This window comes from Trachurus japonicus, chromosome 3, assembly GCF_045865225.1.
Source record: "Trachurus japonicus isolate A0001 chromosome 3, Traja_1.0".
NCBI classification, from domain to species: Eukaryota; Metazoa; Chordata; class Actinopteri; order Carangiformes; family Carangidae; genus Trachurus; species Trachurus japonicus.
Window position 1 is genome coordinate 16557245 of NC_140909.1, and position 13477 is coordinate 16570721.

At 37.7% G+C, this 13477-nt stretch overlaps 1 protein-coding gene across 1 annotated transcript in view; it reads left to right on the forward strand.

Moving 5' to 3' along the window:
- mdga1 (MAM domain containing glycosylphosphatidylinositol anchor 1) overlaps positions 1 to 2949 on the forward strand; it is a 188477-nt gene extending 185528 nt beyond the window's left edge. Inside the window, exon 18 of the mRNA XM_085764141.1 lies at positions 630 to 2949. Within this exon, the coding sequence (XP_085620267.1) occupies positions 630 to 715 (86 nt within the window). The 3' untranslated portion in view covers positions 716 to 2949. The remainder of the gene's footprint in view (positions 1 to 629) is intronic.
- Positions 2950 to 13477: the final 10528 nt, after the last annotated feature.

The window sequence follows — 13477 nt, forward strand, 5'->3', positions numbered from 1 at the left end:
CATATCCTGCTGATGATAGCATCAATTGTAACTTATTTTACTCATTAAACTCTCAAAGCTGCCATAGTAATGTGTGGGATATCAGTGGTAAATCTCTCTGTTTCTGTTTACTCATCCACCCACTCATTCTTGGTTCAGTCTCTCTTCATCCTTTCAGATCCATTTTTCTACATCTTCCCTCTTGCTTTTGGCACTGGGGACACTGTACTGTATAATATATAAAAATAATGCTTTAATGAGACAAAGACAGAAATTAAATGCTAATTGGCACAGAGGAATATACATAAAAGTATATATTTAATCTAACCGAATATGTTACCTTCTATTTCCAAAGGAAAAAGAGGAACGTTTTCTTGTGATCTCCACTGATAAATGCACATGAAAATAAAATACAAAAATGCACATGAAATATATGCAGTGAGTAAAGAGTAATTAACCTGGGATTGCTGTAGTGTAAACCCCTAATTGCACAGCAGGCCACTAATTATATGAGTAATTCAAAAATATGTATGTTAATCTGCCTCACATTCACATGCATTTGACTTTATTGGCTGATGTAGCACAAATTTGTCAACTATTATTTTCATGTAGAACCCAATTAAACAGCTGTGTTCCCTGTTTTGTTTCAGTTCTGATCGGAGGATCACACTCACTCCCACTGGCCAGCTGGCTGACCTTTGGCCTTTCCTGCCTCCTGTCGCTCCTCTACAGATGATGAGCACTCCCAACAAGACCATCACTTGTCTGCGCTGACAGACACTGCCCTGACTCGCGCTCTTCTACTTCTCTCTCTACCCCTCACCTTGTTCTTTCCTCCACTTTCCTGTCTCCACTTGTTGTCCTTCTATCCTCCATGCATCCATTTCATACTTCTTGCTTAGATAGAATGGTAACATAAATCCTTTGTCTAGTTTCACCCCTTTCTTTGACGTCCTTCCCAGACATTCAGTATAGCCACCTGATGCTCACACCATATTTTAGAACATACTTAATGATCTACAACAGTTGAACTTAAAACTCTTATTGATCTTATTAGACTCACATTATCCATGTCAGCGTGTCACTTTGTCACCTTTTCCTCTACTTCGTCAACCCTCTTCGTCTATACCCGCACTCTCCCATGTGCCTCCACTCCCTCAAATCGCAGTCCTTGACGGCCCCTCCACCCGATTCCCAAGACACACCAAAGTGTCAGACACTCTACCAAAGATGACAAAGGACCTGAGGGAATAAAACGAGGGAACAGGGATTCCAGGAAGAAAGTGAAAGAGAGAAAGTGAGGAAAATCTTTTTTTTTTTTTAAACAGAAACTGTCTCTCTTCTGTCCCAATCTTTGAGACCACGGGAGCTACTGAATGACAAAGAGACAGATGGCAAAAGAAACTGCTCAATGAATGAATGAATAAGCAAATGAATGGTGAGGAAAGGACAAATAAGAAACAGACGGGAAAAGGAAGGGTGCTCCTGGTAGCCTCTGCTTGCCCTCTGATTGCCACAAGGGACGGACCTCAGTGCGGATTATACGTGTACATTTATCTATATATATATATTAAATATAACAAAAGTTTAAACTAAAACACAACGAGGACAGTGGAGGACTTTACAAAGTGAAATTAAAGAAGCACAACGTTTATACAACCTCTGCTGTTCCTTTGGGTTTTATTCTACTTATTATGTGATGTTGCAATTTGTCAGACCTACTCAATGTTTTTGATATTTTGATTTCTTGTTTTGTTTTGTTTTTGGCATTATAAGGGTCAAAGGCAATGGATAATAAAGTATTATATTAATATTTACGAGAGGAAGAGAAGATGATTTGTGGTGCAGAGCCCAAATTGAGCATGTGGAGGGAAATGAGAGGATGACCCGAGCCACCTGGATAAAAGAAACCTCAACTTTTCTTCGCACAAACAGTACAGTACTGAACACACACACACTCAGTTCTTGTCGCCGACATCACAGTCTGGCTCTCAGCTCACCCTCTGCCTCAAATGCATGTCTTATCTGGGAGTGACAAAGAAGGGGAAAAACCACGGATCGTAGATGCAATTTTCATAATTCTGCTCCCTTTTCATAATCTTCCCGTCACTAGACATCAAGACTCAGATGTCTGGAGTCATCAACCACAACAAAGTAGCTGGACATGTCTCTGATGAGGAAATATGAAAAGTGGTGTTTTACAGGCGGCAGAAAATAGCCTGGAGTTCAGTTGGAAATATAATGAGAGCGATTCTTTCTCTACAGGTTATTGAATGTCATGTAAGAATTTCTCATGTACTAATAAGCGAAATCTGGAGAAGACTGTCAGTATTTGGCTGGTGTGCAGTATGGATTGCTTATCAGATTCTCTGTCATTGTTTAATTAATGTTGAATGTCTGTAGTGTAAACAATTTTCATAATCACATAGATATGATTGTTAAAGTTAAGCAATACTCATATCTATAGATCTGTATACAATAGTTTATAATTGCATTAAGATCGCAGTTCCGTCTGCTACAAACTACATGATACTGGCTACTTCTCTCATTGTTATTCACTTCTGATTCATAATTACCAGTGTAATTATGAATCTGGCCATTTTCATCATTCAGGAAATAGTTTGTCTGCATCAAGCTTCAACTTTAACAAGATACATTCACAAGTCGCACTGCTCCAGTAACTGATGCACCTGTGTTGCTGATCATTACCATATGCATTTCATGTGAATCTGTCTTTTCAACACCTCATGTAATTTTGTTTATCTTTTCGTGTTGTGTTTATCGTTGTGCTTGTTTTTTTGTTTGTCCGTTTTTGTTTTCTTCAACCTGGTCCATTCAGATTGTAAGTGTTCAGTCATAAATAGTACATTACAACACAGAAATGATGTGCCTATTTGATTTGCCAAGTCTAGTGTGGGAGTTCATATCTATGTTAAGCTGCCACTGATGGTCACTGTATGTGTAAGACATAATACAACATCATTGCCAGCATTTAGTACCCCACAAATGTGTATAAGACATTTTTGACAAATCTTACTGAAATGTCACAGACAGTAGTGTATGATAAAAACAAAGGAGTCCCTTTAAAACCTACTGTAAAAAAGAGAAATAACTGCAGAAATGGTTTCTATATGTTATCATGTCTCTGTGTTGGTCTGATGAGGCACCTATAGTGGCAGGCTGATACAAACTATTTTAGTCAAGAGTCAGAGTGACATGCTTTCCTGTAAATGTATCTTCCTCATCATATGCAGTACTCTAAGGTTAAGCTTAACATATTTTCAACTTTTACAATCTTTTCAAAATCTTTCTGTTACTTTCCTTAAACACCCCATAGCAAAAAAGTGTTTGTTTTAAGCATTATTCCACCCGCTCATATGGCTAAGGGAATGGCCTATATGCGGTATGTATACAAGCTTAAGTTGTACAGTATCATAACATTATCCAGCACTATAGAGCAGCTCACTGTAGGTCAGTATGTTACCCATACTAAAGGCATTTAGAGATATTATTAAGCATTGATGTGCATGACATTTCATCATGCTAACTGTCAGACCATGCATCATATTGCCTCATATTTCAGTGACTGTAGTAATGGGGACAAAACCATTGTTGTCATTGCATTTGGATGTGTGACAGCTGCAAATGAACAGACACAATAACGAGGCAATCTTAAGATATATATATTGTCTGTAACCTTTGTTCTGTTTCCATAACTGACACACACAAGCACTTTCGTTGTGGTTGTGTTGATGACAACACAAGTATTATTGTGCCCACCTGAGAGCGGAATATCAAGATGTACTTGTAACACACACACTTGCAAATGCAATTTATCCAAATCATTGCTCAGCTTTTCTATTACTATTATTATTGTTGTTGTTGACTGATGAAGCAACAAGCTTTGAATATGGGGCATGTGGCAGTATGGCAGCATTGGAAAGTCACTGTAATTGTATTCATCTACTCCTGTATGATTGAGGACCTTTTTTTTTTTTTTAACCAACATGAATAATACTTCCATACTGGCACATCACAGTCAACTTTGACTCTCATAAGCAACACTTGTTTTCCATTTAAATAACCATGTAAATGGGAAGCTTTGTTTTCAACAGAATGTAAATCAAGCAACTTTCATAACTTTTTTAACAATGGTAAAACAAACCATTTTAATAATGATCATGCACCATAACTACAGAGGGCCCAAAGTGAGGTTTGCATATATCTTCCAGAATAAAACTACATGCTGAAATCTTCACTGTTAATTTAAGTGATATTCATTATTTCCTTGGAAAATAAACCATATGCTTTGTTTATCATCATCATCGGCTAATATAATACAGTATGACATTTACAGAAGCACTGAAATAAAACAAGATAAAATAAATTGTATCAGCTTTAAAACAAAACTGTCTTAGATGACATGTTTTGGTAGCAAACACACATCTTTCACATACTGATCATCACGCAGTGCTTAAGCACGGTCAGGATTTGTAGCACAACTGCCAGTTAGAATATTAATTCACAAATGAAGGACTTAACTTCAAGGACCAGACATATGATGAATCTGAAACCTATAAATAGAACCAGACGTCTACAGTTACTTAGAAGAGAACCCAATACCTGTACAGTTCTTTAGTTTTTAACCAGCAAACATAATGGCCTTATTAGTTGACTGAGAAATGTGAAGAGAATTAAAATGTAATAGACTGTCCAAAAGTCAAAACCATTTTGACTGTACGGCAAGTAGATGGAAGGTCCCCCCAGATTTAATTTAGGAGACTTAATTTTCAATTTTAAATGATGTTGATAAAGGCAAACCAAAGACAACACAACTAAGTAAATGTTTACCATACAAATTAGTTATGGAAATGAGACCTGTGCTATTTGATTTTGTCTTATCAGGCAGGTGACACAGTTAATCTACTTACAATCTGAAAACCAATCTGCTCCATAATGTTTCATTTGAAATCTGTTGCAACCTTCTAGCACAGGTTAAATGTGAAGCAATGTGACTTAGTGTGGTCTCCTGAAAAGATGCTATTTACTGTATGTCACACAAGTCTCCACTGGCTCTTTCTGCTTTCTCTTCATGTGTTTACTGAGCCCCCGTAGAACTACACACACACACACACACATACATACAGTACATACACACACACACACACACACACACACACACACACGCAGTACATATACAAACACACTTACCATGCAGGTAAATAACAACTGGCATGACAAAGTGACTGTTAATCTTTCACCTACTGTATACTATGTGTCCTGTGTTGATTAGAATCGATCTGTGAGAGACTGTTTGAACACACTCAGCCTCTGTCCCCTGCTTAACAGTAAAAGCTGCCAATATACTGAGCAATGCAGGGCAATAGATTGAGCATTTAGCCTGGGAACAGTACGCAAAGTGAGAAACATGTTAACACGTTTTTTTTTCGTTTTGTTGGACATGAGATAATGCGATACAATCAGTGTTTGTGCTGGTAGCACTCCCAGGTAATGTAGTGTTACTTTTTTTGGTATTACAGCTTTGGTTTTAGACCATCATGACCTTTTACACAAAACGCTGTGATCCTTGCCCTGATTTCCTAAAAGAAGGTTCAAAACAGTGTTGGTTTAGTTTATGAAGGCATTGATTTAATTTGATGTTTAACTGGTGATGCTCTCTCAAAAACTCCACCTGGTTGTGATCCACAAGTTTGACTGAACCCCTGGGTCACAGTGGACTTTTTTAGATTTTACCAACACAAGTTGATGTACTGTGTGCTGTGGCATCAAATTGTTTCACCAAACAGCAGCAAGCGATAAGCCTTCAAACTTTATAAATTACCTTTTAGGACTCACCTAACTATTGTAACTCACTGTGACAAGCATTGTCTTTGCATTAAGTAAGTTTCAGAAAAGAGTGCACCGGTCACAGCGACAGTACAAGTGTGGACTGTGAGGTTTTACAGAGTACAGCAGTCAATGTCTCCATCCACTTTGGAACAAAATATGTGAAATGCACCTTTAATGGGAAGAAAAAGGAGAAGGGTAGCAACCAGTGCTGGGTGTTGTATATCTCTGTCATGTACTGAAGTATTTTAGAGGAAAAATATATTTGAAATTTGACTCTGAAAGTAATAAATAAACATTAATGAAACCAAAAAAATTGTAGTATGGTTTCTTTTTTACAGAAGCTCTTGGAATGTTTATATACTTTAAAGATATAGTCAGTGAGAGTTATGAAACGTAATATGAAGCTAAAGCCAGCACCCAGTTAGCTAAAATTAGATAGGAAAGACAGCTTTGGTCAGAGGTAAAAAAAAAAGAAGAAAAAAGACAAGACACCTATTGTACTTGTTGCTCAAAGTTCATTAGCTTTCCTCAGTAATTAAATAATTTAGTCATACTGTATTTCATACATTTTCTTGATGTCTTTTTTCACGAGGTTGTGTTTGCTGAGCTATGACCTTGGCTGAACAGTAACTCCCTGGAGTCTCTATTGTCACCATGGTGACAAGACCTCACTGTGCTGTTTTTACACTTACATTTTTGTATGGATTAAACAAAGCATCATATAATGTGGCAATAAGTAGCCTTAGTAAGACTGTTTCCAGTCTGTGTGCTAAACTACGCTATGTGGCTTGTGGCAGCAGTGTTGATCTTCTAATCTAACTCAGGGTAAACACATTTTGAACTATTCAACAACGTATTTGTTTCAAGTCCTTTTCAAGCAGAGGAAGCATTATTGAAAAGAAAACATTCATGCCAAGTCACATTTAGCTACAGAGACTTAATAGGTTTAGCTACAGACTTGTGCACTGCTGACAAAGTGTTTCAAGTCAGGTCTCCTGAGACTGGCTAAGATGCTGCCTGGTGTGACCTTTCTTACTAGAAAATACATCACAACAGCAGGGGGGTAATTACTGGTGCCTAAAGATAATAATTACTGCATACACTTTATCACTCATTATATGTGACTAATAGACCAACATGTTTGCGCTACTTAACAAATAAAACTATGAATGGTGTTGCATACATTCATAAATTTAACTGTCTGATTACCCTCCTCTATTAGAATAAAGGCAGGTAACTTCATGTTTGTCTCCTGTGTTATGTTATGAATGTCTCTGGTGTTTTCTTTATGGAAAGGTAGTCATTGATTTTTGGGTGAACAATTACTGTAACGGTTTTGTGTGTCTTTTGTCTGGCTTCGACCCTCATGTGGAGTTGATAGATAGCACGTGTGGTAGATGCAAGGCGCCCGGCAATGAATGAGAATTCTTCGGAACTGATAAATTACTAAACAAATTTTAGCACTTGCTTGCTAATGACTTTACTGCCAAGGCTGCCAGCTCATGCATGCCTAATTTGTGAGATGTGTGTAAAAGTGTAATGAACTCACACAAATAGATTTCTCCCATCCTTTAACACCTCAGCGATGCCACCACAATGTCATCCCATCACAACAAATGCAGTAATCAGAACTCATTTACACTCCAAGGGCGTGTGATTATCTTCTCAATTGCACTGACATTATCACTGCCACTATGTGTGCTTTGCGATTTGCTTTTCTGTTTCTCCCCTTTTCTATAATTTTCCCTCAGCTTTTGTTGTCTCACTGTCTCCCATATCTGTTCTTTCACAACGAAAATAGACACAGGACAAAAATACTCTCCAAGTCTAAAAAATGTGTCTGCTTTTGACCTTCCTGTGGTCGACTGTTCCTGTTTAGCTTGCCTCCTTCAGTCTGGAGAGCTGGAGGAAGCGATAGGTGTCACATCGTTGAGGTTTTCAGCTATTTATTGCTCAAGACATTTGCTGTAGGTTTGACCTTTGACCTCTGGTGAGAGAGCTTCCTCCTCTCAGAATAACCTTCAAGGTCCATCTGAGACATGACTGCTCACTCTCATGAATGGAATTTAGTAGAATATAGAAATACATCGACTGTGGCAAGAGAAAGAGAAATGTAAACAAAGATAAAACAAGCAATTTGCCCACTCCATCATTATTTTCCCCTTACGTTTAAATTTTTGTTGTGTGTATTTTCCTCATTAGACACAGTTAATATAACAATGCAGAGAGTGAAAAAGAAAACAGGTGCCAGCTTGAAGACACAGCATCAGATGTGAGAGAAGCGCTCCTCTTCTCTTTTCACTCTCTTTCGTCTCCATTTCTCTCTCTTCTTTAAGCAGAGCCAAAATGTACAGATAGAAGTCTAATTAACGTGTGCTTTCTGCACTGAGCTGCCTCTTAGCGGAGCGCTGGATGGATGGGTGTCAGCTGAATGGTACAGAGCTGCGCTGTTCTCCTTCATTTGTTGTTTGTGACACTGGAGAGGTGGGATTTCTTGCTGAGCCTGTGACTCCAGCCGTCTTGCACTTGTATGAAGAGGAGAGAGGGGCTTTGCTGCCACGCCTGGGTTCTTTATTGACAGTATCGAGCTTTGCTCTAGAGAAATCCCATGACGTCAGGATGCTCCCTTATGAACATTTGTGTCGACAAAGTAGACTCGGCATATCCCAGTAAAGGCTTTACTCTAAGCAACTTCTTGAGTTCCTGTTTCTTTGAATGAAGCAAATATACATAGATTATCCTACCATGAAGAAAGACCCATCAATCGTTTCAGTTAGTGCAACAAAAAGACATTTTGTTTGTTTGCACTGAAGTGCATAAGAGTGGGTGATTGGATCAATAAAGTTTCCAATGTTTTGTAGTGTGAGTGTGACCATAATTGGCCCTTTGGTCTTTTACTGTAGCTATAACTTTTTTCCCCCCATTTAAACCACAGTCTCCTGGCTTTGTTTTTTGTTCTTAAACCAGCACTAAGTAACTTTTCAACCTTCATAAAATATTTTCATAACTTTTGTGATGATACAGTACATCGACTTACAACAAGTTGAATGACACCTCTGTCGTGGTCTGAGGGGGTCTGTATCTCTTTCTCTGGCACTAAGCAGCTTTGAGGAGCATGGTAGGAACCCTGCTCTCACTTTACTTTCACTTTCACTTTTGCGAGTCACAACAAGGAGGGAACAGGCAAAACGGCACTTTGGCATGGATTATGTTTGTGTTTTCACTTTGAAATGATCCACTGGAAACAGAAACTTAGTTTTGATGTCTTCTGTTAATTTTAATGCAGGATATTTACAGGGCTTCACGCTAGTGTTCATGGGAAATGGAGTCTTCCTTCAGGCAAAACACTACCGCTTTGGTCCACAGGCGCCGCCAAACTCAACCAAAACTGAAAGTTCTTTAGTACTGCTTTAACCCAAACCAAAGCTTGGCCATGGCCATGTGGCATGGAAAAACAGATTTATTATCCAGAATTTTGTGATGTTGTTGAAAAACACAGATAGTGTATTCAGAGGGATTCCGAGTGTCATATCAGACCTACAAGCAACAATCTATTCACAAGAAGAAGTATTGCCTCCTTGTTTGTGTGTTATTGAATTATTAGAAATATTGTGTATTATATACATTTCAACAGCTACTTTGCATATACATACAGCATAAGAATAGTAAAGTAGCTGTTGAAATGTAACATTTGGTCAAGACCCATAATATCTCAAGATACCTCAATGGAAACATCTTTTCCATGCTGATGACAGCATGTCATACAGTATTTATCCCTTTCCACTACTTCTTGGAAGGTAAAATATTCAAACCTAAAATGATGATGATTGTTTATGGCTGCACAGTACATCAGACAAAAATACCTAGATGGCTTGTGAATCGTCTACATATTTGGTATTTGGGGAATTTGTGATCCAAAAAGACTTTGCTTCTCAACACAAGTTCATACAAACATGGGATTTAGAACAGAGGAGAGAATCTGATTACAGTAAGTGCTCACATGTCAAGGTGTGCACATACAGCACTACATCTCAGATCTTCTCTTCCTTCCTCCGTCTCCTTCTACTTTCATCCTTTCTTTTCTCAAGAGAAAGTCAATGCATCTCATGGATGAGAGGTTTGTGTTAAACACACACCTCAACATGTGCATAGCTCTCAAAGGAGTGACAAACTTACAGAGAAAACGTTCTCTGATGCCTGAAGAGTGAATTCCATTTGTTTGATATTCTGCCACCAGAGATCTTATGAGTTTTATTCTAGACACACTGAGTATGAAAGGGGGGGAAAACTCTACATCCTTACGACTGTCCTCTTTGCATTATTCATCAAATGCTGCTCTTCTGTGGCTTCTTTAAATGCTTCCTCCATGGGCAGAAATCTGAAGGTAAAATGTTGAATTGTTCAGATAAATATTTCAGGGTCTCAAGAGAACGATTTACTATAAAGGACTCTGAACGACCAGAATATCCAACAAAGGTCACATCTCCCGTATTTTCCTTTCACACATCTGTTTTATGACTGTGTTTGCCTCCATACTATATTCCATAAAAAGAGATATCTATGTAAATACAGATTAAGATATGAATTGAGATAAACATTTGTAATTGCCCTTTATAACCAGCTCATAGATTATTTCATGGAAATGCAGACAAAAATCTGGGAGCACACAGGCTGCATAGATCACAGTAGAGCAGCAGAGACAAGAGTGTGAGGAAAAAAAGAAAATAGAAAATCACTATGATGCTTCTACCATTGAAAAGCCTTATTTGTATTCTGAACTGAAAGACCACAATGTTAGTGAATACACAATATCTGAAAATTAGTTTTGCACCAAAATATCTGATTATGTTTATTTGATGCACTAGTGGTTTGGTTTAATACAGAGATAGTTAAAAGTGCCTTTGTACACTAATAGCATGTGCTATACATTAACCAGTTGTTCCTTAAGCCTAAGGTCCAACCCACCAGGGTGTGTGCTTTCCAACTGTCCACCACATCCACCTTGTGTTGATATAGCTGCCTGCTACTGATATTGCAGTGCCAGCAATTACGTTTCCTACAAAAATTAGTGCAATTAAAGTTAAATTGTATAGAAAAATAATTTCTAAGAGATGTCAAATGACAATTTAGTTATAATTTGTACCATATTTACCATTGGAAGAGGTGAGATCACTGTGGAAGTTTATGACCTTGTCTAACTCAGTGAAGAGAGTCTATTGTGTACGGGATTTTCTGAGAGCAATTACAGTGAGTTGAACAGGGGACATATAATTCAGTGTAGAGGACATTCGAGTTTCTCCTTGAAAAGACAAGTCTTCTGCTTCGGTTTGACAACAGTGATTGATTGTGCTGTTCTGACCACACTGTTCAGTTAATTCTACCAGTGTTTATTGACAGTATTGATGACAGTTAATTATTAAACATTTAAATAATAGTTTTGCCCTTACAATTTCATTCAGTTCAAATACTAAACACAAGTGATATAATCCTGGTTGTCCAAGAAGTCATGGCTTAATTAGGAGGTTGAGGATAGGAAACCTACAAAACCTTATCCCACAAGGTAAAATGTGTTGACTTTCCATCATGACCTGTTTTATGAGAGAGTCTTCTGGCTTTACACTGTCAGGACATTTAACATTTAACACCCGTTTCTGTATAAAAATATATGATGTACAGAGTGAGGTGTCTGAGTATGAATAGTGGCTGGTCTCAGTTTAAGAAGTTTCCTGACCTTTAATAGCTCCGAGCTCTGAAATTAAGTGAGAAGTTTTGAGCAATGTTTTCATTTTACAGGATGTTACAGATACCCACATCTTAGATTGCCAAGTCTCAGGGCTTTTATGGAACACAGCATGGGTCTGCTGGCAAGAAGTACTACTGTATGTGCAAATTCATGGATGAAGAAGAGCTTGATCCCCTAACATTAACTCCTGCACCACAAGGTTTAAGGTGTGAGTTTTTTGTTTGTTTGTTTTTTCTTAGGATGTCTTGGGGTGTTTGTGATGACACAAAACTATCTAAATGCATTCGTTCCCAGATAATGCATCTAATAATAATATTTTATTAATAATATTTTCCCTGATGTGGCCGTGAGGTTGCAATTTGTGGCATTTGGTAGGACACCCACTGTTCCATAAGACCATATTAACTTTTATTATTTGCCTCCGATGTCGTTGAATGATATATGGAGAAAGGACAAAGGTAAAAGAACAAGGATGAACTATAGATAATAGCACAATTTTATTTGGATTACAAAATACACAGGAATATGACGTCTACTTATGAATACTGATGTTTCTTGGCATCTAACGGGAATGAAAGTGATTCACGTTGCTGTAATACTCACAGCTATCGATTAGTCTGTACCGCATAGGCAAGGTCAAGCAGAAACTCTCTGACTCAGAAAAACAGAGACAAAAACTGCTCCCATACAGGAAAAAGCTTTAATCACATTTAGCTTAACAAAACAATACCTGTCCATTTTACTTTTAGTTTGTTGTTATGCCAGATTAATCTGAGATGAATAATAATTTAACATCCCTGAGTGCTTACGTTAGACATCTCAGAACTTCTAAAAAAAAAAAGTTACCAACTCTTTTAAATAGGCTAAAGTCACGTCAAGTCAATTTTAATTTTTAAGTTTAAAATCATAATAAAAACATTCTCAAAGAACTTCTCATAGCAGGTAGACAACTCTTCATTTATGGACATTTCCTCATGAAACACTTGGCAACAGTTGTGATGGTTAATAACATCCTCATATCTAGTAAAAAGAAGTGTTAAGTAAGGGGGAAAGTCCTTAAGCAGCCTAGTGATTGGGTCTAAGAGACAGGTTGACTGTAAAAGTTGATGTGAGAAAAGGTGTCTATATATATATATATATCATTTATATAGATTTGTGCCATTGAGGTTGAATTTGGTCCTTAAAGAATCTCATTAAGCCATTGCTATGGATAGTTGTAGAAATAGCCTACATGGATCCCTACAGTTTTGACTCTCTATCAGTCGGGCTGGTCCATTTACCACTGGTAGTACAATTAACTTTGTATCCTCCTTATCTTATGGAGGCAATACAGTTGGGTATCATTTACACTGAGTCTGCAGCACTATCAATAAGATGATCAATTTGAGCAGAAGTCCTTTGTTCTTTTGAGATCTGGAATTGAATTAAGTCCTGATGAGATCACTTCCTTAAATTTAGCTGCAGAGAGAGTGAAGACATTTTTCCCTAATGGCGTCTTACCCAGTTGTAGGAATACAAATGTGATTAAAAGTGGTGTAATGAAAGATTCTGTGGATAACTGCATTTTATAGCATATTTCTAGTTTTAATGACCACTAAAAGCATATAAAGCATCACACACAACAGTGGCACATTGGGGCCAATAAGGTATTTAGTATCCTGCCCCAGGATACTTTGAACTACAGACCCTGATGACCCATTCTACTATCTGAACCACAGCTGCCCAAAGATTACTAATGTTAAACTATCATTATCTCCATCCGTGCCAAGGACCAAAAAAAAAACTTTCATTCAAAACCATTTTCAAAAACATTCAGAGCACAGTTCTGATGCGTGGCACATTTACAAATAATATTGGCTTCCAGGTTAGTTCAACTCATTTTGCGTGGACCATGTTTTTGTCAGA